This window comes from Ostrea edulis, chromosome 6 (assembly GCF_947568905.1).
Source record: "Ostrea edulis chromosome 6, xbOstEdul1.1, whole genome shotgun sequence".
Lineage (NCBI taxonomy): Eukaryota > Metazoa > Mollusca > Bivalvia > Ostreida > Ostreidae > Ostrea > Ostrea edulis.
This window is the reverse complement of record NC_079169.1, coordinates 70,031,554-70,059,457: the sequence shown is the minus strand read 5'-3', so window position 1 is coordinate 70,059,457 and position 27,904 is coordinate 70,031,554. Positions and strand designations below refer to the sequence as shown.

The following is a 27,904-nucleotide window of genomic DNA, read 5'->3' as shown; positions in this document are numbered from 1 at the left end:
TTTTAATCTGATACTGAATGCATACATGCAAAATTATACTACTGTATAATGGGAAGATTTAGCCCCACCTTATTTCCATCCAACACATTGAAAACTGATTTTGTCCCCTTAAATTAGCCCAGAATCATTTGATACTACATAAGAGTAATAGGTAAATCTAAATCCACCCAGTTTCAAATTGTGAAAGTTTTCTGCTATACTGTATTTTCTGATAGCAGACTTTCTGGGCCCTTGTAAACCTCAAAATTTCAAAGTTAAACAATATGTGTTTATGAAAGACTGATGCCCCCTGGATTACAACAAAGTGGAACCAGGTCAAAGGTAAAGGTCAAAGATTTTGGTGTCAATGGAAAGGTCTTGCAGAAATACACATACTAAACATGAAATCTCCACCCCTTATGGTGTAAAAGATAAGACCAAGGATAAATATTTTGGTTAAGATTTTTTGCAACAAACATATGGACAACCAAAAACTATATGCTCCAGATATAGGACCACACCTCCTCTTGTTTCATTAAAATGATAAATGTAAATGTCCATTTCAACATACAAATAGACTGTTGATAACATCATACCCTCTCCTTAACTTATGCAGTGCTCTATGTGAGATAATGTACTGTTACAAAATCCAAACAAGAGGCCCATGGGCTACATTGCTCACCTGAGTCACCTTGGCCCATATTTCAAGATTTTCCCTATACATTCGCATGCACACCTTTGATTCCATTCAGTGCCTCAACCCTACCCATGGCAAGATTTTCCCTATACATTCGCATGCAAACCTTTGATTCCATACAGTGGCTCAACCCTACCCATGGGGGCCATGATTTTTACAAAACTGAATCTGCATTATGTCACAAAGCTGCCATGTAAATTTGAACTTGTCTTGCTCAGTGGTTCTTTAGAAAATTTTTCCTTTATATTCGAATATAAAACTTTGATTCCCTATTGTGGTCCCACCCTATCCTCAAGGGCATTGATTTTAAAAAAAACTTGAATCTGCAATTTGTCAGAAAACTGCCATGTAAATTTGAACTTTTTTGGCCCAGTGGTTCTTGAAAGGAAGATTTTTCCTATATATTCAAATGTAAAACTTTGATTCCCTATTGTTGCCCCACCCTACCCCTTGGGGCCATGATTTGAAAAACTTGAATCTGCACTGTCAGGAAGCTTCCATGTAAATTTGAACTTTTCAGGCCCAGTGGTTATTGAGAGGATTTTTAAATGACCCCACTCAATTTTTGTATTTTTGTGATTATCTCCCCTTTGAAGGGGGCAAGGCCCTTCATTTGAACTTTAATCCCCTTCACCCAAGGATGACTTGTACCAAGTTTGATAGAAATTGACCCGCTGGTTCTATAGAAGATTTTAAAAATTTGACAGTGTATTTCCGCTATTATCTCCCCTTGGAGAAGGACGTTACCTCTCGTTTGTACAAACATGAATCCCTTTACCCAAGGATGATTTGTGCCCAGTTATTATCAAATTATGAGGAAGAAAGTAGCAGATGTGAAATCTTCATTGATAGGTCTGAATTTCGCTGCTGTCAGAGGCGAGTAACCACCCGGTGACCTGGAGCAGTAAATGTCGGAGTAAAAATAGACATGTGAAATCAAAAGAACAATGACATGTATCCGTTATTCTACGAACCTGTGGCTTGAAATTTGGCATGCAGGTAGTTGAAACATTTAATCTATGCAGGCAAACAGGCATATTATGCATACCACACCTAGTTTCCGATTTTTTGGGCAATTGAAGCAAGTGAGCATTTTTTTTTAATCTGAGTCAGAGATAGACCACTTTCTATATTTATGGTATCACAGAGTTCGGGCTTAGCCCCTGTGGGTCCATTCGTTCTTGAGAAAAAGATTTTAAATATTTTCCCTATATATCCCCATCTAAAAATTTTACCCTAATTGTGGCCTTACCCTCCCTAAGGAAACCGTAATTTGAATAAACTTGAATTTACACTATGTTGGGGAGCTTTCATGTAAACTTCAACTTTTCTGGCCCAAATCTTGAAAAGATTTTTAAATGAATCCACCCTATTTTTGCCTTTTCTTAATTCTTTCCCTTTGAAGGGAACATGGGTCATTTGAACAAACTTGAATCCCCTTTACCCCAGGATGATTTGTACCAAATTTGATTGATATTGGAGAAGACGAAAATGTGAAAAGTTAATGACAACAGACGCTGGACAAATTTCAATCAGAAAAGCTCACTTGAGCCTTTGGCTCAGGTGAGCTAAAAACCTGAAATAAGTGAGAAACAAATTGCATGACTAAACCAAACCTCAAAGAGCTTTTTCGTTTGAGCCCGCATCAACGAGTCATCTAAAACACATCCCATAGCTTTCTCTGTCGCTGCATCTCTCAATTTGTATGGTGTCTCATCTACAGAATACACACATTTTGTGTTAGATGTTTATACAACCAAAAGTCTGTAGATAACGTTGCTCTACTGGTAAGTCCTCAACTAAATCATCTACAGCATGCTCTACTGGTAATTCCTCAACTAAATCATCTACAGCATAAATGTAGAAGCCTTACTTAAACACAGCTCCAGATAAGGTGTGGATCAGCATAAATACTCGTTAAATTTTACCAAATACGCATTTAAGTTGAAAATCATGCATACAATTACGCATTAGCAAATTTAAATACGCTTTAAACCCTCAAAGTAATGCGTACTTGTGATACATGTAGTATGACATAATACGAATTATCTACTCATATGAAATGAGGTTTGCCCAGGGCTTGATCATACATGAAATAGCGCTATGAAATACATTTCGATGACAATCACAATTTTGAAAGTTTGGAAGAGTTAACTCAAAACAACTATATAGGCCTAATTGTTATACTTTTTTCTTAAAGAGGTAGTGTGCGGTCGAAAGCACAGGGGAAAAAAAAACCTATCATCAATCGTGGACAAATGATATGATTGCTGCTAAAAACATGGCACAGAAAATGTCACCGGATAAACAATACTTCTTCCGTTAAACTTTGACTTAAGTTTTTCTGAAAGACCGCTCCAGCAGCATTGTCTCAATAAGTATTTAAATGCATTTGCGAGAATGGAAGTCACGCACTTATTTGGCTCAGAAGTTGAAATGGCATAAATTTCCTATAATACTTCTGGCATTACTTCAAGTTCTCATGCATTCACAGATCATTTCCAGGAAGTCACCACTACTTTATAATATATTCCTCGAGTTATCTCCCTTTAATTCTGGATATTTCTCCTAAAGCTGTATGGTCTAATGTTTCGAGAAAATTTGTCCACTTGATTTTATAAAAATTTGCCCAAGAGTTTTGACGACAAAGCCAATTTACTATAATTATGATATCTTCACAAATTAGTATGCATTCATTACATGCCATCTGAAAGTCTTATCACAAGCGCACTGGAGCCTTCAGCTCCGGCGAGCTAATAATCCATACCTACATCATACAATGTTTCAAAAGTTGACTATGAGGATAGCTGACCAACCACATACGACACAGTAAAAAATTAAGTGCACATTCCTTGTAGGTAAACAAGTTATGGATTCCATTTTGCCACACTACATGTTAGCTAAAATAACTCATGCATCAAAATTTCTGGATCTACTGCATGGATGTTTATAGTTTTTTTGTGGAATTCAGTTATAAAAACTGACCAACACTGTGTAAAATTGTAAGGCAGGTGTACCGACTGCAACATTTTAATTACATATACCTGGTCTATGGAAGCAAAAAATGGCCAGAAACTCGACATGAAATACCTGTACATTTTTTGCTTCTATAGACCAGGTACATGAAGTTAAAATGCAAGGAAAAGACTGATGATGCCTACCAACAAAGGTCCCTTGGGCCATACAGGCCTCTATCCACTCCTGGGTGACGATATGTTGACACACATTGATGGCGATGAAGAACTTCATGGTTCTGGATAATGAGGGGGCTACAAGATGTGTACACAGTCTGGGGTTCTCTGTAGATAATCCTCCGAGCTGACTCACAATCTACAACAATCAAAAGTATTACCTATCGTCATTCATATCATATTGGAGGTATTCTGTTTCTTAACTTTGTACACAGAATTTTTGTATGGGTTTAAATTTCTCCTTTTCTTGTCAAAGACCAACCCACAAATTCAAATCCTCCATGAAAAAAAAACTTACTGTAGTAGAGAACAGATGTATCTACCTACTCAACCCCACAAAAATGCCCAACATGCTTTTTTCCTACCCCCCCCCCCCTTCCCCCCCCCCCCCCCCCCCCCCCCCCTTAAATCATGAAAATCTTTAAACTTAGAATCATTATGACACATGTCCTCTCTCTTGTAAAAAATAAATTTATCTAAATAAATGTAATTACATACACTGTGAGCATGATTTGTAGAAAGTGACATGTCCAGACATGCATGTGCATTATGCACAAAACTGCAAATACTAGTAACACAGAATTTTGCACAGAATGCTGTTGTTTTTATTTTACCATTTGAAACTTTTTCACTTGACCCTTGGGAAATCCAGTGAAAATAATCACAGGTTGTGTTGCGTTCTGCAAAATGGTAGGATCCTCTATACTCAATCTACAAAAAAAAATGTACTTCTGTAGTATTTAACAAGTGGGATATACTGTACGGTTGTGAATGATTTGTAATTCTGAGAATAAATCTATTCAGGTGAGGCTTGTAGGTTTTCAAAAGGTTGGATTCACGAAAAAGTTTGTCAATCTGCATAACTTCGTGTCACTGCATGGTTATCAAGTTTATTATTAATAGAATGTACTGTACTGACTGGTTGTCAATGTAATGTATAATATAAGATGCACCTACTTCTGTTTCTTCACTGCTGGCTCGCTGATGTCCTTGTGCAGTTCGTTCTCTTGACTTTGTTGGGCTTGTCTGGCTTTTTGATTTGGCATAAATTTCTACAAAATTTGAATCAACATTCATGTTTCAATGCACTCCTTCCTCTTTTTCTTTTTTACCTACAGTGTACCAGTATCAAAATCATCTATCCTAATTGGAAATCAATACTTGTTTATTCTTCATTTCTTCTGCTGAAATTTGCTCTATGTAAAAAACAATGTAATAGATACTCCAAGACTTTACACTAGGACTATTTGTAAAACTACCTTCCAAGTCTCCTTTTGAATTTTCAGGGGAACCTGCCATCCAACTGCAAGAGTTAAGATTCATTTGAGAGATAAAAATCTATCATTCAACAGTGAAAAATATTTTCTCCTTCTGTATAGATTTTATCACAAACTTCTCAATACATATTTCACACATTACACATGCATAAAGACGAGCACATTTACTACACCTACCCATTAAATGGAGCACTTTTGACAGATCTAGATTAAACTGGTTCTCGTGCCCAAGAAAGCGATACTTAGGGCTGACAGGCAACTTGAGAGCTTCCAGATGTCCTAAAACTAGGTCACTTAACCACTGAACGTTTACCACTGGAATTTTCCACTCATTGGCTTTATCATATTTCTTTCCATCTGACCTATGGAGTAAAGAATGCAACTAAAAGATTAATAACCTTTCTTTATGTACAGGTGCTAAAATAATGCAAACTTCACACTCTTTTTTTTAAAAAGGCAAATTACTCAAACCTTCGCATCCTAATTCATTGTTCAGTAAAAGAACACTTTATACCAATGTTATTTCCATCAAAAATGCATTACATGTCCATTTCATCTACACTGAGCACACTGTGTATCTATCTTATAGGTATTTCTATATCTGGTCATGTTTTCCATGCACTGTTACCTGCCACAGATGATAGCTGAATTCCCGTGAGTCATGTAGCCGGTGTATTTGGCTCCGATAGCATTGATCATCTGTTTAATTCTCAGGCGTTCCTCTCCGTCAAAGTTTGTTACACACAAAATCTACATGGAGAAATCACACACAGAATCACAATCAAACTTTCCTACTAGAAACTTCATCAAATATTTCTTTTAGACTTTATTGTGATGTACCTCAAAATCTCATATTTAAGTTCTGAAAATTTCAGAATATACAACATTATTTCCTCAGAAGTACTATGTGAGAAATCTAAATCCCAAGTTAGAATTTCTGAAGTAAAATATGAATTTCCATGCTTACATTGTAAGTACATTTAATCTTCATTATCTTTTAGATTAATGTAAAATGAATAGTTGATAATATTTCTCACTTCTCAGGAAAGTGTTAATGTAATTAGAAATATATGCAGATTAAGGAGCTTATAAAATTTAATGTCCTGTTTAAAAAAATTATCACTTTACTATCTCTGAATATTAAAGTTCCAAGTCTCCATTACTTTCATGTATTACATGTATATTGAAACATGTGCAGTTCATGATTATACAACACATCTAAATGGTATAATAATACATAGCTTTTTTGTACGACACGTCTAAATGGTATAATCATTCATAGCTTTTTTACGATTATACGACACATCTAAATGGTATAATCATTCATAGCTTTTTGATTTAAAAACTCCTGCAACCAGAGTTTTGGCAAAATCTATGCAAATGGTATATATAGTATAACACTATATAGATCAGTTTACACAGAGCTCGGACAGACGGACGGACTCCCAAAATTTTTTCGGGGAGCATAAAAAGGAAGAACCCCAAGAACAGGAAAAGAGATGGGCATATGAAAATGAAAAACAACCCGGGTATACTATTCAGCAGCAGTCAAGAAAGGGAACATCTTGCCTGGTTTTTGAAACAGAATATGCATACTAACTAAAAAGATGGTGACATATATAATTCAGCAATTAATTTAATATGACTCATAAATTGTGAGAGTATTTCTGTGGGTCCTACTAGAAATGTGGGGGTCTTACAAAATTTTTCACCTGGCAGAATTTATTGTCCTGCTTGTTGTTAAAAGCTTTCATGAATTCTGAGATATTGCAAAGTTATGACAAGATTAACAACCTCTCCTTCCAAGCAACCAAACTAAGAATTTAAAGATAATGAAAATTGCAATCAAAACATGGGAATTTTTACCTCTCTTGATATACAATGTTTAATCCAAAAAGTATGATATTGCATGTGTAAAAAATCTGACAACTTTGTTTTACAAATCTGACAAACTGTTATTCATTTTGTATGGAGAAGGTTTATATAGGCAATGCCTGTTGTCTAATCCATTTATGTTTTATACATAATAAAATGTTGTTTAAATCACAAATCCATTTTGTTTGAAACATATTTCAGTTGATTTACCTGATTGTTACAGGGTTTAGTCTCTCCGTATATAATAGGGAGATGGAGAGCTTGCCACGGAGGCAGCATTTTCTTCTTCACCAGAACATCATTCAACCAGAAAGCCGTCACAACTCTTCGCTGGTCCTTCAGAGCCTGATAATCCAAACCAAATACTAAATTTGTCATCATTGTTTTTAAACTTTTTTCATCAAGACAACCATGTGATTTAAAATAAATTTAAACAACAAAATAAACGTTTTCCTGAAAATAAAATTCTTGTGAATAAAAAGAAATTTTAAGTATCAACAAAATCAACTGTATTAGGGGGGTCAAAACTACCAAGATTTGATGCCAATGGAAAATGATGAAACCACAAGTAAAACATCTTTCTTTATTACACGTATATATAATATATGTAAAGTAAAATTCTGTTACAAAAATTTCTGGGGACCAGTACAGTATGTAGATTTAGTTCTTTATATCTATAATTTTCTACATCTGTATAAAGATTTCTCTTTTTACAATTCAGAACAAATTTGGTATGAGAATAGCTCAGCAGATTACAATAACAAGGCAAAGTACATGTATAACCTTTATAAGTAATATGTTTGAAAATTAGATTAATATTTTATCAACATAGCCATTGGTTTGGGCTCGATTGGTCTGGGGCTTTGTGTATAATAAAATGATTTAAGCTTAACTTCATTACTAAAAGGGCTTTCCTGTTATTGTATATACATGTATCTACTTCAAGATTTTAATCAATTTATCAAGGATACTTTGCTTAATAAAAGGAATAAATCTACATTGTAATTAGGAGTGGTTTCTAACAGAAATAATCAGCAGCTAAAACTTAGTTCTCAGGACATATCTGAGGGTAAAAATGAAAGTAGAAATCATCAAATAATGATGTAGTAGAAAAAAATCAAATAAAAATTGATTTTTTTTAATAAAAGCAAAAACCCAAATACTGTATATTTATTTATAAATCTACATGCATAAAGGGGATAAAAGTTTATAGTGCAGTTATACATATTTCCGTAAATCACTATTACCCATTCTGTTACTTAAACCAACTAGAACTGTCCTAATGGGACTAATACCCCCTGCGGGGCATATAAGATGATGGGAAATATTTAATGCAAGCACGTTGAACTTCATTGTTGAACTTCTTTCCACTTCTTCAATTCCTGATTGACTTATGAACGTAAAACGGTATTAGAAATAAACTCTGGACAAATTGTGTCTATTACTACAAGTACAACCAAACCAGAAAATGTCCGTAACTTCCATAACTGTTAAAATATTTCAATGAAAATAGAAGATGCACAACTACATTATATATATAAGATGAGAATAAAGTTTGAATCAAATCTGTTCAACGGTATTAGAATTAAACTCTGGACAAAGTGCGCAACCCCAAAAATGAAAAGAAAATGTGCGTAACTTCTATAACTGTTAAAATATTTCAATGAAAATAGGAGATGCACAACTACATAATATATAGAAGATGTGCATAAAGTTTGAATGAAATGTGTCCAACGGTATTAGAAATAAACTTCGGACAAATTGCGTCTACGGACAAACGGACGGACGGACAAAGTGATTCCAGTATACCCCCCCCCCCCCAAACTTCGTTTGCGGGGGGTATAATAAATTTTTAGTTGGAATTCATAGCAAAGCTTTGGGCTTGACTATGAAGATGGACAATCTGCATGTATCAGTGTGATTTGAATCATTGCCAAAATAATCATATGCTTTCATTATCAGGATGTTTGTATTGTAATATTAAAAAGCAATTTTCTGCATATGTGCATGTGTCTGAGATTTTGAATAATACATTTAAAGATATATTACAATTTACAAAGGCCAAAGATATTCTTTTTAAAATTTATCAAATTAACTTTTTTCTCCCTCAGTTTGACAGGTTTGCGCGATGACTGGCCTTATCACATTAATCCCAGTTTTTTTTTCCTCGCTGCATTTCATAAAACAGTTTACTTAACATTGCACTATTTACCCACATGTCAATGCTTTTATGCACATGTAAATTTGATTTGAAAGTAAATGAATAACATTATTGGGTATTAACACGAAACATGAACAGATATATTTTGTATGCGGAAGGTTAGATAGTACAAGTTGTAATCTGGGAGCCAGAGTAGTAAAAGTTTGAAAAGCTAAATTAAGAGAAGTTTGAAAGTGACCACGATAAATATTTGAGAGAAATTCTTATAAAACATTAGTCTTGTATGATTGTGATCTTTGAGGGAACTAGAATATTTCTGTAGGCCTTTAGTTCTCAATGTTTACGAGTTTCATGAAATGAAAGTACATGTAGGCCTAAGGAATAACATTTTCTCAACACGCACCCCAGCTACCTGCACATTTAGTACTTTAATTTTGATATAGAAAGTTGTTGACAGGGAATCAGAAGAACTTCATTATACACGGTACAGCGTATCTGTAAATTTGCTGTATCTGTGCTCATACAGAGTAAAAAAATAGGGTTTTATTCTGTTCATGTTCTTTGTTAAACCATTTTCACATCGTTTGCAATTACACTTTCAAAAGAATGACAGCAGCCATACAAAAGCATTTACATTGTAGTTTGAACATGTTACATACTATATGGAAGACATCCGTGTGTTGCGTCGCACACAGCAGGTGAGTGACACGGTTAGAGTACGCTGGGTCTACTTGGCCGCCATGTTGTTCGATCACCTGTCAGGATAAAATGAATATATTCATTTACATGTTCAGACACCCCAGACACAGTGGTATGCAGGTCCCCACTCTGAAATGCTGAAGCAAAAATGACAGTGTAAACAAAACTGTATCTAATAAACAGCGAGTCCCATAAATGTTTTTACATCCTATTTACAAGTACAGTGGAACTTCGGTATCTTGAACACCGATATCTCAAATGCCATGTATTTGTCGAAGTGATTCGGAAGTCCCAACCACTTATTCTTTAAGTATTTTACCCTTGATATCGAGTACATAAATCTTGTGACAAATAATTTCTATTTCCACATACATAAATCTTGTGACAAATAATTTCTGTGAACATTTACAATGACTATAGATTTCAAACCTGATCATTTAAAAGTGTCAATGCACTGTCATACATGTATATCATCACCCCCACCTACCACCATTAAATTATGTCAGGGGATAAAAATTCTTCAAGCCCAAAGTCTGGGACTAGCAAATTCCATATTCAGACTCAGCAATTAAAAATACCGGAAGTCTGATGGATTTGCCATTTATTGTATACATACCTAATTGATGAACAAAAATAAAAATGACTGCATTTCAGAATAATATATCTTAACGAGTTAAAGTGCATAACTATATTTTTTGCTTTCTTGCATTTAACCTGTCGAGAAGCTTTCATGTAAATGTAAACTTCTCTGGCCCAATAGTTCTTATAAAGAAGATTTTTAAAGATTTTCCCAACATATTCCCATGTAAATTTTTATTCCCTATGGTGGTCCCACCCTTCCCCCAGGAGCCATGGTTTTAATACACTTGAATCTGTACTATGACAGGAAGCTTTAATATGAATTTCAGCTCTTCTGGCCCAATGGTTCTTAAGAAGCAGATTTTTACATTACCCCACAATATTTTTGTGATTATCTCCCCTTTCAAGGGGGTATGGCCCTTCATTTAAACAAACTTGAAAGCCCTTCTCTCAAGGATGCTTTTTCCAAAGTTTGGTTGAAATTGGCACTGCGGTTCTGGAGAAGAAGTTGAAAATATGAAAAGTTTACCGACGGACAGACAGACAACGGACAACAGGAGATCAGAAAAAAGCTCACTTAAGCTGGGCTAAAAAGCAAAACAATTCAAGAACGAAATGTGTTTACATATGTTTAGGACAATCTATTATTCTCATTAATATTAAATTGATCAACTAAACTAGTCAAACACTTTATCCTGCCACTGGTGATATGACGAGATGACAAGTGTACTTGATAGTGACATTATTTCAAATCTTTAACAATGCTACTATTTCACCTTCTTCCAGTTATCAATTTGTGGTTGACCAACAATCTTCAAGTAGTCTGTGATGTAAAACACACACCCTAACAGGCACATTTCTGGTGGCACTGAAATGAAACAAAGAACGATGGCATCCTTCCAGACAAAATGGCTACATGTATTTGACTTCACAAATGAATAAATTCAACTTTCAAATTTCAGGAAGCACAATACTAAAGTAAAAACATGGGCTATCCAAAGTAGGAAATTCCCTGTAGAATCATTTTTTGGGGGTTTAATTTTCATGAAGTAAGAAAAATAACAGCATGCTTAAGGGGACTTGATTCAAATTCAGTTCTTTCCACTGATCTTGACATTCTCAACTTGATACTGAAGAATCCCCCCTCCCCTTTTAGGAACAATTATTAAAAATGTGATTTGATCTTTTACACATGCCTCCATGACTATTTAGCAAGTAGCTGATGAATTGATCTTACTTACAATTATCTGAAGGATCATGACCCCAGTATGTAGTTGGCATCGATATTGGTGGGCGGGACTGACCCATAGGAGGAGGAACATAACGAGGTGGGGGAGGTCTGTGTCCGGGGGGAATGGCAGCATTAAATGGCATCCTTTGGTTCATCTAAAATATACATCATACTTTTATTTCCTTTTGATGCATTCAGAAATTAAAAATTTCATTTGAAAACACATTAACCAAATTATAGCCGTCATGGTTCATGGATAGGATATGCACGTTACACCATTCCATTTACAGCATAAATCAAAGATCATATACATGTATGTCTGGCAATTCTACTGGAAGCGGAGAGCAAATTCTCACCTTGTTTGGGCTAAGCATCATTCCCGGGATACTTTGGGGTTGGTCTGCTTTATTTGTGATGTTCCTAAGGGGTCTTTGCATGCCCATACGCTGCATTTCTGGTGGCAGAAACGACGGCAGTCCTAAGGGTGGTATCTGCATGTGGGGAATAGGTGGCATAGCTGCAGGGGATCTTGACATGTGAGACTGGGGTGGTCGGCCAGGGGATTTCTGCCTCGGTCGTGTTCCCTGGAAAAAAGACAAAGAATTTTTTACCTCCCTTACAACATTGATATCTTTCGTTTTCATGCTCTTGAACCATCACCAGTTAGTTTTTTGTTTTTTTTCATCACTGCAAAGATATGAGCATTCTGATCACAAATGTTACTGTATACATAACCAAAATGGAAACAGTTTCTGTGAGAGAACTGTTGGAGGAGGAAATCACATTCAGGATTAGTACAGATTATTGTGAATATCTGACATTTTTAATCAGAGTTCAATCATTCATTTAAAGACCTGTATATGCACTGAAATCTTTCACGATTAATTTGTGTAAATTTCGATGCTTTTAGAAAAAGGGCGGTGGGTATACATGGTAAGGGGAGAAAACCACGCATACAATAAAACACCAAACCTTCGGCAATAAATACCCTGTTTATATTGTCCATGTTTTAACAATGTGGTAGCCAAATGATTACTAGCATTTAATAAAGCATTCCAAGACCTACACCCCATGTAAGTCAAGGTCATATATAGGCATCCTAATGCAAACGAAAATTATCAAAAATATGAAGAACCAAAGTTCTGATTTTTTAAAATCAACAATTCACACTTGGCTCATGTGAAGTGCAACAACATTTACATGTAGATGTTCGACTGTCTTAAGTGCCCTACATCCCCCATGTGATAAAAATCACACAAACCGCAGATATCAAACGAACCCTAAAGTGATCAAGAACACGGCATGTGATGGAAATTGTTAAGCAGTTTATACACATGGTAAGATAGAATAGTATGTAATAATCATATTGTATGACCACATATATCCAGAAAATGTGGATATCCTTGTTTGATTTTTATTGCAAGTAAATGATGCAAAATTGAGCATATTCAATACACAGCATAAATTGAATGTGTCATTCGTACACACTTCTATGATCCCTGCGTTACATAAATTCGGACCAGACTATGCGTGTAATTCTCTTCATCTTCACCTGTTGTAGGTGATAAGAATGGGGAGTCAAATGAAGGGACAAGACAAATAAAAATTACCCCTGTTCTGACTTCCGGACCAAGATGCACCATTGTTTTTTTTTATCAGCAACCAATGCACAAAGTATGACCAATGTTTTTCCATACAAAGTTTTGGCACAGACCAAAAAAAAAAAAAAAAAAAAAAAAATTCAAATTCATTTCAACCAGTGACCTTGTACAAATGACCTTGGGCTGGGTCATGAAACACCATCTCACCATAACCAAGCCGACAATGGGCCTCTGATGCAGATTAATTACAAAGGTATGGCACAGACAAATACTGGGACGGAGAGAATAAACACATTTGATTACTATACATCCCTAAAACTCTTGTTTCATTTAGAATTTAAATATCCAGTGAATGTCCTTGCACTAAAGTTGTTTTGTTGAAATAGTTACTTTCCCACAATTGTAAACAATGCATGACATCATAAGTCAAAGTCAACAGTGTGCTCTGCATATCACACATATTTTGTACAGCAGATATTTAAGCGAATATGCTCAACTCAATCAAAATCAGTTTCCTTGTTACACATGTATAATGCATTTAAATAATCTCATTTGCATGGGGATGCCTATCCACGGCCCTAACTTACAGGTCATGTACGCAACTAACAAGTGTTGACTTCACATCCACGGCCCTAACATAAAGGTCATGTACGCAACTAACAAGTGTTGACTTCACATCCACGGCCCTAACATAAAGGTCATGTACGTAACTAACAAGTGTTGACTTCACATCCACGGCCCTAACATAAAGGTCATGTACGTAACTAACAAGTGTTGACTTCACATCCACGGCCCTAACATAAAGGTCATGTACGTAACTAACAAGTGTTGACTTCACACGGCGTTCTCCTGCATCAACGCTGTCAATGAGCAACTTTAATTTTGTGATTAAGTACATCCACTGTTTAATATAATTAAACTGAGATAATATATAGTTGTACAGAATTGCTTTTATCTTGTTTAATAGTACATGAATGTAGTTTCCCCTTTATAGGAATAATTTCTTTGAACACAATTACAGTCATATCATAATCTACGTAAACTGTATTAACTTTGTATACATCGGTAGTTGTTAAAGAGTTTCCTCCTCTAAATTAGTAGAGTATTACTTGACAATATGCTGGGTGTTTCAAACAAGGGGTCACTTATTCATTGTTGGTCACTGTGTGCTTTTTGCCTCAGTAAATTTAAAACATCATCAGTCAAACTCCAAAACGAGAGAAAATAAAGGGAAAAATGCAAACAGATTTCCATGTACATGTATATGCATTAAAAAATGTTAATAAATGGATTAAGAAGATTTTGGTGAAAACAAAAGACTTTGAAGACTTACTTAAACATCTCGAGTCTATAGCTAGCTTACGAGTTTTAGAAACTTATCAAAATAATTACTGTATCGCCTGTCCTTCATAACTAGACAATGTGATAGAACTTTCTGAATATTTACAACGCCATGTACTAACCAAGACTTGCCAACATTTTCCCAAATTCTAAAGCTGCCATGAGTAAGGTTTTTATGAAGACACACATCCAACTTTCTCTGTCCCAAAGCAAAGTCCGAAAACACACAAATGGACCCTATGTACATTGCACCTTTTACAATGACACAGAATGAAGAGTGCCTAAGACTCCATGTTACAGAAGAACTGGGAATAATGACTACCTCCATTTAACAAACTGTAGGGGTAAGGGTAAAAATAAAATTAAGTATGAAAAATAATACACATTTAGTATGCGATTTGTACAAGGAAAATTTACAGGACACATGATCATGATAATGAGATCATTCTGGAGAGAAAAAAACTGATATCCCTTACATAACAGCATGTTCAATATCATTTTGCATCAGCCTCTTAGTACATCAATGGTCATCATGATGGTGACCAAATGCATTTACAGCCAAATTTGAGTACTATTCTAAATGTCACCATAACCAGATTTCCAAGAAAACTACAGAAGAGCTGTGATGACATTCTGACAGGTATCACATCCACTTTCTTTCCCCTTGAAGATCCTTCTACCACTATCAAAATCAAGCCTTGGTTGACCATTGACAAAACCACACTATAGTCACATCAGGGTCAGCTCAAGGAAATTCCTGTGTTATCTTATATATGCATTTGATTTTTTTTTTGAATGGTTGAAATAGAGATATGGAAAATTAGTGGGACATACAGAAAAATTTTAGACACAAACTTGAAGTGTCACACCCACTTCCAACGCCCTTGAAAAGACTGCATCAATAAATATCAAACTACCGCAACTGATCAAAAACCCAACGACACCATAACTAGGGCTGTCACGGTTCCAAAAAAATTATTTCGGTTACCCGTTGCAGCCTTAACCCATAACCAAAATCTCTAAGACTTTCTCAAAGTAATAGAAATCAAATATATTATGCGCAGAACGACAATCAATTAAAGACGCCAGACATCACATCAATGCATATACACTGTCCCAGGACTTTAACCGAAAACCTACTATAGGTATACATGCACTATTCACTTTTTTGTTAGAAATTCAAATATATCATTTACAGAAAATTTTCGCAGAAAGATGTGTATTAGGCAGCTAATTTCAATCAGACTGGCGTTTGATGGTATGGATCATTTTAAAATATTATATATATTTTTTTTATATAGAATTCTGGGTAACATTGCACTTCCTAATAATCTGACATTCTGACAGATATTCTTTTTTGAATTCTGATTAACATTTTACAAATTTTAATATTGAGGCAGAAAGAAACAACAGACCATGAAACACAGGCATGCTGCATGCAGACATGGCTACCCAGCAAACCTGTAGACGACTGCTGACCATTAGGGCCAGAGCTTGTTTAGCATTAGCAGTGACCGGGGACGCGGAGGTTCGGGCCTTGTGACTTCCTTCTTCAACGGCTAGTCTCTTCTCTAAAACAGCGGCAGCTAGCTGCTGAGCAATCACCTGATTGGCTGGCGTACGACTGACGGCCACTTCCTGTTTCTGATGAATCCTCCCATGCTGTTGCAATGCCTGAGCCTTTAACTTCAGTTTCGCCTGTTGCTTGGCATGCTCTTCTTGCTGTTCAATATCCATAGGAGTTGGCTCTGAGGGGGAGGACCTGACGGTGGGAGGGGGAGTAGAGGGAGGGGTTGCTGAGTCCGTGGGAGATTTTAGCAGATTAGGGTGATAGAGTGCTTCATCTTGTCGTTCCTTCTTTTCCAAAGAATCTGTTACCCAGTCTGGACATACGATTTTAATGGCTCCTCCATGTTTAATTGCTTCTTCATATTTAGCCTTAATGAAAAATTAAAAACATAATCAGTAACCAAGTCAGAGATGTGCCAAGGTTTCTTTAAAATGTTGCTAATTAAATCAAGTAGCAAAAATCAATCATTACAGTGTAAATTGTTTATTCTACCCCATGTTTTTCTCCAAGTACATGTAGATAGATGTGTGCATTGCTAGTGTGTGTTTGTGTCCACTAATTAGATGTGTGCATTGCTAGTGTGTTTGTCTTCACTAATTAGATAGGTGCATTGCTAGTGCGTGTTTGTCTCCACTATTAAATTAGATATGTGCATTGCTAGTGCATGTTTGTCTCCACTAATTAGATATGTGCATCGTTGATCAAGATTCAATCAATCCATGTAAAATAGCACATGAGGTATAAACCTTGTATACATAAAGTTCATAAAATATAAACAAAATAAAGTTTGAATATGTATATTCACATTCATCCTGCATCTGATAAAAATGTTGCAATTTCATTGGCTGAAACCAATACTACATACATTATGTTTCTTACTAACCTAATATTGTCAATATGCCCCTTTCACATGGTTTACTGACCACATGTGTATTATGACATTATGAGAAAACATATCTGTCACTGGAGTCAGCGCATATTATGATATCAATAGGTATACGAAAACAAATAAATTTTGGAATTTACAGTTTGTTGAAAAACTTGTTTCTATCCGTTGTTGATGGTTTAAATGTTGCAGCCACTTTTTCATTGTTGTATGTTTGATAAAGTATCTCAAGAATACATACATTGCAGTCATTTATTATTGTCATACATGTACATCAGAAAAGCATCAAGAATGAATAATGTCAATATGCCTTTAATTAATGTATACGTAAAATCATCAACAGGATAAATTCATTATGTAGACACTTAGTGGGGTAATACTATTAGTTACACAGTTAGTTAGTGACCTGATACGGAAAAATACATGGTGTGAAAAGAAAACCCGTATCGGGCGAGGCTTAAATACATGGTGTGAAAAGAAAACCCGTATCGGGCGATACGGGTTTTCTTTTCACACCATGTGTTTTTCCGTATCAGGTCACTAACTAACTGTGTAACGAATTTATCACGTCGAAGACCTCTAACTGTATATGTGGGGAGTCAAATGTCTTTCCTTTTGACACGGCTGCAAGTCGAACCCCGACGATAAATAAAATTACTCGCCCAATACGGATTTTACTCGCATGATACGTTTTTTTTCACAGCGTCATGTGACCAAGATCTGACCAATTAGATTTCAACAATTTTGTCTGAGGTGTGATAAAGAAATATATGGGGTCCTGGGGGGAAAAAACCCAAATTGGGCGAGGCAACTTTTTCAAGGACCCCATATTTCTGTATTACCCCTGTATGTGTCTACATAACTAACAATATTCATTTTACAATGCATGGAGAAGACAGCAGAAGAACAATTTCTTAATTTTGTTGGTAAATTATGAATATATTTAATTAATCCAAAACTATGTTTAAAAAATTTGCATATCTGGCCTTTTGCAGAATCGTTTACATCAGACGACCATATCTTAATGTATTGATCTTTCAATCTCTGCTTTACAGCATGTGAAATACATGCATGTGGCTTTGAAAATTTAGACATAGACTAACGTGTTCATTTGAAAGATTTGAAAATCATTTTTAATTTGAAAAATTCACTTTTCATTTCTGGGTTTGCAGAGAAACTAGGCATTTTTTTTTTTTACATGTAGGTTCATCAAGGATTGATCTTGTATGGAGAAAATCTGTTTTCATGTTCAGAAGATATATTTATACATGTAGCTATATGAGTATACAGTATGGTAAAGACAATCTTAATTATCCATAGATTTAATTTATTCAAAAAACAACAAAAAAACCGAAAACAAAAAAGAAAGAAAGAATTTCAAGCATGTACATTTACATGTAATACAGTATTTGGTATGAAGAAGGATATCTGGATATAAAATGAATAATTGCTACTGTAAAATTTGGTGTGTGCATTGATTATTGTATACTGTGTTTCCGGTAGTTATATATGTTTGTGTACATACTACATGCACATTATTTGTCCTAGCCTGTGAATTTCTTCGTTACATGTACTATGCCGAGGCTTCTATTTTTCACTAAGTCCAAAGTGCTATAACCCTCGTTTTACCGCCATCTTGATTGCTTTCAAACGCTGTTTTGACCGAGACTGAAAAATATTTATTCAGACTCCCGATCCCGATTACAACATTTTACTGGATGCCCATTTTTTTTCCACTCACAAAAATGCGACTTAAATATAATCTCTAGTCACAAAATCGATTTTCTGGTCGCAAATGCGACCATTTTACTCGCAACTTGGAGCACTGCTTGCCTCTGTTTGTCTCCCGTAATTAAATATGTGCATAGTTTATCTTAGCCTCTGTTTGTCTCCCGTAATTAGGTGTGTGTATTGTTTATCATAACCTGTGTTTGTCTCCAGTAATTAGGTGTGTGTATTGTTTATCATAACCCGAGTTTGTCTCCAGTAATTAGGTGTGTGTATTGTTTATCCTACCCCGTGTTTGTCTCCAGTAATGAGGTGAGTGCATTGTTTATCCAAGGTCTGTCGACATCTTCCTCCTTTGGCTGTTAACATCGCCCAAAGAGCGTTAGTATCGTCTGGTTTCAACTATCAAAAGAAAGTGTGTAGTAAATTAAAACAAAATTCTCTCTTCATAAAGATTCAACAAGATTTTTGTTGAGGAAAGTGTTAAAAGGTGACTTTTTAATTACATTGATATATACATGATAAAATTGACAACATACCTGAGAACAACAAGCTATCACTCCACTAAAGATCACCTCGTCTGGACTAAACAACGTCAAGCTGCATTATGTCAAGGATCTACACAAGCAACGTGTCATCAAATGTAAGCTTTTACCAAGTATATTCATCAAAGGTGAGATTTTTACTACATATACACAAAACAAGAACAATGTCACTTTGTAAAACAGGCCCATCCAATATTCAGTAACTACACTGCAGTAGCGCTTAGAGAAGGGTTAACATCCAAATAACCCGGTTTTTTTGGTTAAAAAAAACCACACACCTGGCTCTGTGTTCTTTGGACACTTTCTCTAACATTAGAAAGCATCGATAAAACGTTTTACGATGGATTCACTCCAATAAAGTATAACTAAAGAAGCAAAATTATTACTTACCAAAATATACTTAGCTACAGCAAATGGGGAACATGTACACCAATTTCAATGATCCTAATCTTAATCATACGGTTTTCCCTTCATGATTACACATGAAAGTATGAACTTAACTTTAACACACATCTCGTTTGCCCCCCCCCCCCCCCCCCCCTCTGGTTTAAAAAACAACTTGAATCTACACTATCTGAGGATGCCTGCATCTCATTATTACCTAATTATGGCCTTGCTGTTTTGGGGAAGATTTTCAAAGACATTTCCTATATATCCCCAAGTAAACTTTGATCCCCTAAATCATGGCCCCACCCTACACTTGGGAGCCATGATCTCTTTGATTTTAAATCTCCATCCATTAAAGAAGCTTGCAATAAGTGTTATTTTCTGGTTCAGTAATTCTCAAACTTGAGAAGATTTCTAAAAGATACCACCATATTTTCACTATTTCTTACTTATCTCCCCTTTGAAAATGATGTGACTCTTGAATGAACAATTTTAAATACCCTTCACTTGAGCATGTTTTATGGCAATTCATTCTGGAGAAGCCAAAAAAAAGTTGAAAGTTTATGGACAGACAAGACAGATGCTAGTCAAAAAGTGATCAGAAAAGCTCACCTGTCTAAAAACACATTTAACAAAGACTATCCCAAATTTTCACCAACCCCAAATCTCTCAAGGCTTTAAATGTGCAAAGAAAAATTTCATATCCAAACTACTAAGAACATTTAAACAATCTTCCATATCTATAAAAGACGTCAAGTCACTGGTTCTTATTCAAAGAAAGGATACTCAAGTTGTTTCTTGCATGTAACAGACAACCTGACCCAGTCACTCTGTCAAAAAAAAACAAAAAACTACATTTAGAAACTGGTATGTAAATTACAAAGACAGCACCAACTCCATATCATCCATGGTTGTTAAGCTTGCATATTTAGTATAATTAACAAATTATTTCACTTTTTATGAAACACTTGTGTCACTATTATTTCAAATCAGTTTAAAAACTTAAAAATTACCAATGAAACTTACTGTCACCACTGGAAGCTCAAACAATTCTTTAGCCTCGGAATATTCACTCTGGGTACAGTCATCTGCAATGACATGGCTAACCATCTCACTAAGGTACGAGTCCTTTTTAGCACCTCCATCATTGAGTAAATCTATGACCTACAGACAAAAATAATTCGTGGTAAGAATTCAGACAAAGATATTTTAGTAACAGTACTCTGTAACAGTCAATACATCAGTGATAATATTTGATCAACACAAACTAGACTCAGTAAATGCCCCTGCAACAGGCTTCAACATGGTATATATATATATCAATGTAACGTTAGCCAAGTGATATATATAAGTACAGCTTAATGTGGTTGTGTCTGTAAGACATTTGATGCCCCAACATTCCATTAGGCCAAAAATAACAAGAGGCCCATGGGCCACATCACTCACCTGAGTCACTTTGGCCCAAATCTGAAGACTTTCCATATATATTTGCATGTGAAACCTTGGTCCCTATTGTGGCCCCAACCTACCCCTGGAGGCCATGATTTTTACAAACTTGAATCTGCATCATGTAAGGAAGCTTTCATGTAAATGTCAACTTCTTTGGCATAATGGTTCTTGAGAAGAAGATTTTCTCTATATATTACTATTTAAAACTTTGATCCCCTATTGTGGCCCCAACCTATCTCCGGAGGTCATGATTTGAACAAACTTGAATCTGCACTATGTCAGGAAGCTTTCATGTAAATCTCAGCTCTTCTGACTCATTGGTTCTTGAGAAGATATTCTCTATATATTGCTACATGTAAAACTTTGATCCCCTATTGTGGACCCATCCTACCCCCAGGGGCCATGATTTGAACAAACTTGAATCTGCACTATGTCAGGAAGCTTTTACGTAAATGTCAGCTCCTCTGGCCCAGTGGTTCTTAAAAGATTTTTAAATTACACTACCCTAATTTTATACTTTTATGATTATCTCCCCTTTGAAGGGGACATGGCCCTTCATTTGAACAAATTTGAAAGCCCTTCACCCAAAGATGCTTTTGGACAAATTTGGTTGAAATTGACCTAGTGATTCTTACTCTGGAGAAGAAGTTGAAAATGTGAAAAGTTTACGACAACAACAGAAAACGGACAAATTTTGATCAAGAGAGCTCACTTGAGCCTTCCACTCAGGTGAGCTAAAAAGTACATCTACATATATGTGTATTCGTGGTTAGTCCCCAAAATAGCGGGTTTGCATATATATATATATATCTAATTTATTTAGATATATAAAGGCACCCACAGTCTATGTGAAAGACATCGGACCTGACCGATGAACAGTGCCTGAGGTCCGATGCATCATTTTTTACACCGGACCGAAATGTCCGATGTCTCAGTGTCCGGTTTTGAACTTTACTATTTTGATGCGGAGTCATTTAAATATTTGTTATAAGAAAAAATAGCACACAAATCCAAATATGTAAACTAGTTCTAATTGTAACGGGGACCGTTACATATGTTCCCCAAACCTCCCCCAATTAAAAAGTCATGTCCTTGTGATTCTATAGCAAAAAATCATTTTATTTTAGCCTTTAATTACATGTAGTACGTTCAATATGGTCATTTCAGTACCAAAAAATGAAAGAAAGCGTTGCACGCGCATACACGCGCACATGATTCCGAATTTTTGTTGATGTCGTTCAACAGGCATTTGTATCATATACCCACAGTGTGAATTTCATAACGTTTCCACCAAATATAAGGAAGTTATAGCGATTTTAAAATCGTCCAATCAGAATTCAGCACACGTACATGCACGTGCTGAGCAGTAATTCTAACCACAGCAATTTGTAAGGAGTACCAACACACATCTAAACCATTAATATCAATAGAATTTGATGAAAAACAAAAACGTTATCGTCCTTTAAAAATTGAACATTTAAAAACGTTGCACGCGCATGCGCGTGGGCATTTTTTTGTTACACCAATATATAGATACACATATTGTCTATGTATGCTGCGAATATCATCTCATTCGCTTCATAAAAAAGATAGTTACAAACGTTTTAGCATTATCCAATCAAAATGAAGCGCACGTGCATGCGCGTGCAAATTGGTAATTTTGACTATGCAAATCAGTTAAAGGTCTCAATATCTACTTATGATATGAATTTCAAGCCATTTCAATGAACAACAAAAAAGTTAGACTGATTCCAAAGTTAGTGTACAAATTTTGTAATGCGCGTGCACGCGCATGCGTGCGCGTGCTGACAAAATAACTATTATTTTTCATATGTACAAATGATATACTATCATCCTATTTAGGTTTTATATCGCTTCCTTCAATATTCTGATTTTCCATTTTTTGTACCAAAATTGCAATGCACGTGCGCGCGCATACATGCACGTGCAGACAAAATGACTATCACTATGCACATCTACAAACGCTATACTATCATCCTGGAAAGTTTCATATCGATCCCTTTTGTAGTTTCTGAGAACACTACCGGACAAAAAAGTACCGGAGAAAAAGAATAATAACTAGTTCTAATTGTAACGGGGACCGTTACAGATGTTCCCCAAACCTCCCCCAAATAAAATGTGATGTCCTTGTGAATCTATAGCAAAAAATCATTTTATTTTAGCCTTTAATTACATGTAGTACGTTTAATATGGTCATTTCAGTACTAAGAAATGAAAGAAAGCATTGCACGTGCATACACGAGCGCGCGTGTATGATTCCGAATTTTTGTTGATGTCGTTCAACAGGCATTTGTATCATATACCCACAGTATGAATTTCATAACGTTTCCACCAAATATAAGGAAGTTATAGCGATTTTAAAATCGTCCAATCAGAATTCAGCACACGTGCATGCAAGTGCTGAGCAGTAATTCTAACCACAGCAATTTGTAAGGAGTGCCAAGACACATCTAAAACCCTAATATCAATAGAATTTGATGAAAAACAAAAATGTTATCGTCCTTTAAAAATCGAACATTTGAAAAACGTCGCACGCGCATGCGCGTGTGCGTTGGCATTTTTTGTTACACCAATATATAGATACACATATTGTCTACGTATGTTGTGAATATCATCTCATTCGCTTCATAAATAAGATAGTTACAAACGTTTTAGCATTATCCAATCAAAATGAAGCGCACGTGCATGCGCGTGCAAATTGGTAATTTTGACCATGTAAATCAGTTAAGGGTCTCAATATCTACCTATGATATGAATTTCAAGCCATTTCAATGAACAACAAAAAAGTTAGACTGATTCCAAAGTTAGCGTACAAATTTTGTAATGCGCGTGCATGCGCATGCGTGCGCGTGCTGGCAAAATAACTATTATTTTTCATATGTACAAATGATATACTATCATCCTATTTAGGTTTTATATCGCTTCCTTCAATATTCTTTTTTTCCATTTTTTGTACCAAAATTGCAATGCACGTGCGCGCGCGTGCATGCACGTGCAAACAAAATGACTATCACTATGCACATCTACAAACGCTATACTATCATCCTGGAAAGTTTCATATCGATCCCTTTTGTAGTTTCTGAGAACACTACCGGACAAAAAAGTACCGGAGAAAAAGAATAATAACTAGTTCTAATTGTAACGGGGACCGTTACATATGTTCCCCAAACCTCCCCCAATTAAAAAGTGATGTCCTTGTGAATCTATAGGAAAAAATCATTTTATTTTAGCCTTTAATTACATGTAGTACGTTCAATATGCTCATTTCAGTACCAAAAAAAATGAAAGAAAGAGTTGCACGCGCATACACGTGCACGCGTGTATGATTCCGAATTTTTGTTGATGTCGTTCAACAGGCATTTGTATCATATACCCACAGTGTGAATTTCATAACGTTTCCACCAAATACAAGGAAGTTATAGCGATTTTAAAATCGTCCAATCAGAATTCAGCACACGTGCATGCACGTGCTGAGCAGTAATTCTAACCACAACAATTTGTAAGGAGTAACAAGACACATCTAAACCATTAATATCAATAGAATTTGATGAAAAACAAAAACGTTATCGTCCTTTAAAAATTGAAAATTTAAAAACGTTGCACGCACATGCGCGTGTGCGTTGGCATTTTTTTCTTACACCAATATATAGATACACATATTGTCTACATATGCTGTGAATATCATCTCATTCACTTCATAAACAAGATAGTTACAAACGTTTTAGTATTATCCAATCAAAATGAAGCGCACGTGCATGCACGTGCAAATTGGTAATTTTGACCATGCAAATCAGTTAAGAGTCTCAATATCTACCTCTGATATGAATTTCAAGCCATTTCAATGAACAACAAAAAAGTTAGACTGATTCCAAAGTTAGTGTACAAATTTTGTAATGCGCGTGCACGCGCATGCGTGCACGTGCTGACAAAATAAATATTATTTTTCATATGTACAAATCATATACTATCATCCTATTTAGGATTTATATCGCTTCCTTCAATATTCTGATTTTCCATTTTTTATACCAAAATTGGAATGCACGTGCGCGCGCGTGCATGCACGTGCAAACAAAATGACTATCACTATGCACATCTACAAACGCTATACTATCATCCTGGAAAGTTTCATATCGATCCCTTTTGTAGTTTCTGAGAACACTACCGGACAAAAAAGTACCGGAGAAAAAGAAAAAGAATAATAATAATAATAATAATAATAATAAGAAACAGAGTAAAAACAATATGTTCCCAAACTTTGTTTGGGGAACATAATAATAACTAGACACTCATTACTAGTAATGAGTAGGTCTTCCGTTAGACCACTTCCGGTTAAGAGCTTTCTATTCCTACGAAAACCATTTAAATGTATCAGAAAATGTGCCTTAACAATGAATGAGAAATGTATTATCGAAATTTTTACTCCTTTCTCGTAACTTCCGGTGACGACCGGAAGTACTATTCAGATGTGTTTTCCTATAAATGAGAGCAACTCTTTACTGTTGATATTCCCTGAGAATCTCACGTCTCTATCTGAAAGAGTTCTCAACAAAAAGAAGTAGACTAAAGAAAGAAAAAGTAGTAGGTTACTACCAACCGGAAGTCAATTTTGAAAAACAAAATTATCAAAACTTTAGAAGTTGATACTTTTATTAAGACATGTGAAAATCATATGAAAGACTTCAAATATAAGCGAGATTTATGGGGAAAAGAGACGAAAAGTAAAAAGGCACTTTATCAAGAAACCGGAAGTAGTCGTTTTGACTACCGACAGAGTCAATATTCTTTTGACACTTTGAAAGAGAGTTAATAAACTAGTATAGGTTTCAATTTAAAGGAAAAAGTTTGAAATTTGCGATTCTTTCCATCACTTCCGGTGACGACAGGAAGTGACGGTCGAGATGTTCAACCCCCTACTGCACGCTTACAAACGGAGATTGATCATCCCTGAATATTTGATGAACCTATATTTTACCTTTTCGAAGAAAAATGCTGGACAAAATTTCTTTTGAGAAACAGAAAATCGGCCATATTTTCCGACCGGAAGTGAATTTTGTAAAAACAAAAAGAATTATAGCAAGGTCATTTCATCAGATATTATTCCTGAAAATATCAAGAAAATATATCCAGACTCGAAGAAATCGGAAAATCGACATTTTTTTCAAATACTTCCGGTAGAGACCGGAAGTGACGGATGAAAAAATTGAATGTATGTGCACATTGGACTAATGTTAGTTGATCAACTCTACAAGTTTCAAGCATCTATCTATATTCATTATTGAGAAAGTGAAAAGACAAGGTTTGAATATGTCCACCCCATATCTCACGACCGGAAGTGAATTTTACAAAAATATTTAAATATACTCTAGACATTTATAGTATCTATAACATATATAAAATTCAAATCATTAACTTGTTTTATGACCGAGATTTATGGCACTGAAAAATGAGAGAATGAATAGTCTTTCTTTGATATAACCGGAAGTTGGAAATTCAACTTCCGGTGGGGTCAACATTTTTTGAGAATTAGAACGAGACCTAATAAACCGATATAGGTTTCAATATGAAAGAAAAAAGTTTGAAATTTATGATTCATTAATCACTTCCGGTGACGACCGGAAGTGACGGCCGACATTCTTAACCCCCTACTGCACGCCAACAAAGTGAGATCTATTCACTCTGAAAATTTGGTGACTCTATCTTTTACTGTTTCTGAGAAAAACGCTAGACAACGAAAACAGCTAATAAGCCGTATTTGCCGACCGGAAGTGAATTCTACAAAAATATTTGAGGTTACTCTAGACATTTATAGTGACTATAATATATGTAAAACTCAACTCATTATCTAGTTTCATGACCGAGATTTATGGCACTGAAAAATGAGAGAATGAGTGGGCTTTCTTTGATATAACCGGAAGTTGAAGATTCAACTTCCGGTGGGGGTCAACATTTTTTGAGAATTAGAACGAGATATAGTAAACCAAAGTAGGTTTCAATTTGAAAAAAAAAAGTTTGAAATTTATGATTCCTTTAATCACTTCCGGTGACGACCGGAAGTGACGGCGACAAAAAATAATACGTGCATGCACCATAGAGAAAATAGATCTATCATCCCTGAAAGTTTCATTCGATTATCTTTAGTGGTTTTCAAGTTTACCCCCGGACAAAGTTTCTGTCAAAAACCGGAAAATCGGACGTATCTGACGAACGGAAGTGAATTTTGAAAAAATGAAAAAAAATGCCTCGAGGTACCATCGTTGTCTATAACCTGTGAAAGTTTCAGGAAAATCCATCCAGCGGTCTCGGAGACGAAAGGGAAAAAAAAAAAAAAAAAAAATAATAATAATAATAATAATAATAAACAGTAGAATCACTAGAAGGTCTTCCGTTGGAAACAGAAGACCTTAATAATAAACAGAGTAAAAACAATATGTTCCCAAACTTTGTTTGGGGAACATAATGAATGTGATTAAAACCGCATGGACCGTCTTAAGTATTATACGGGAGGGATCCCAAGTATAATAAATAAGATTTCCTTAGTTTTGCATTTTCACGTGTTTCACTTTTTTACATTAGGTTTTTCAGTCTGACAAAAGTTGGTTCGGCCCGGTGTGTTCATTGATTACACCGGACCGAATGTCCTGTTTGGTCCAAAAAACTTTCGCATAGACTGCACCCATACGGTGGTTA

The 27,904-nt window shown here is 35.4% G+C and overlaps 1 protein-coding gene across 2 annotated transcripts in view; it reads right to left on the bottom strand.

The window, feature by feature from the left end:
* Positions 1-27,904, bottom strand: part of LOC125679725 (PAX-interacting protein 1-like) — a 43,810-nt gene that overhangs the window by 8,241 nt on the left and 7,665 nt on the right. Inside the window, exons 2-18 of one of the 2 annotated variants that reach the window (XM_048919168.2) lie at positions 20,774-20,911; positions 20,534-20,577; positions 19,355-19,415; positions 19,104-19,217; positions 16,093-16,569; positions 12,046-12,273; positions 11,700-11,844; positions 11,235-11,326; positions 9,840-9,935; positions 7,230-7,364; positions 5,773-5,894; positions 5,322-5,506; positions 5,127-5,170; positions 4,825-4,919; positions 4,482-4,578; positions 3,838-4,006; positions 2,293-2,393 (exon numbers count right to left, since the gene is read on the bottom strand). In XM_048919168.2, the coding sequence (XP_048775125.2) occupies positions 2,293-2,393; positions 3,838-4,006; positions 4,482-4,578; positions 4,825-4,919; positions 5,127-5,170; positions 5,322-5,506; positions 5,773-5,894; positions 7,230-7,364; positions 9,840-9,935; positions 11,235-11,326; positions 11,700-11,844; positions 12,046-12,273; positions 16,093-16,569; positions 19,104-19,217; positions 19,355-19,415; positions 20,534-20,577; positions 20,774-20,911 (2,343 nt within the window). The remainder of the gene's footprint in view (positions 1-2,292; positions 2,394-3,837; positions 4,007-4,481; positions 4,579-4,824; positions 4,920-5,126; positions 5,171-5,321; positions 5,507-5,772; positions 5,895-7,229; positions 7,365-9,839; positions 9,936-11,234; positions 11,327-11,699; positions 11,845-12,045; positions 12,274-16,092; positions 16,570-19,103; positions 19,218-19,354; positions 19,416-20,533; positions 20,578-20,773; positions 20,912-27,904) is intronic. The other variant, XM_048871050.2, reaches the window with a different exon arrangement.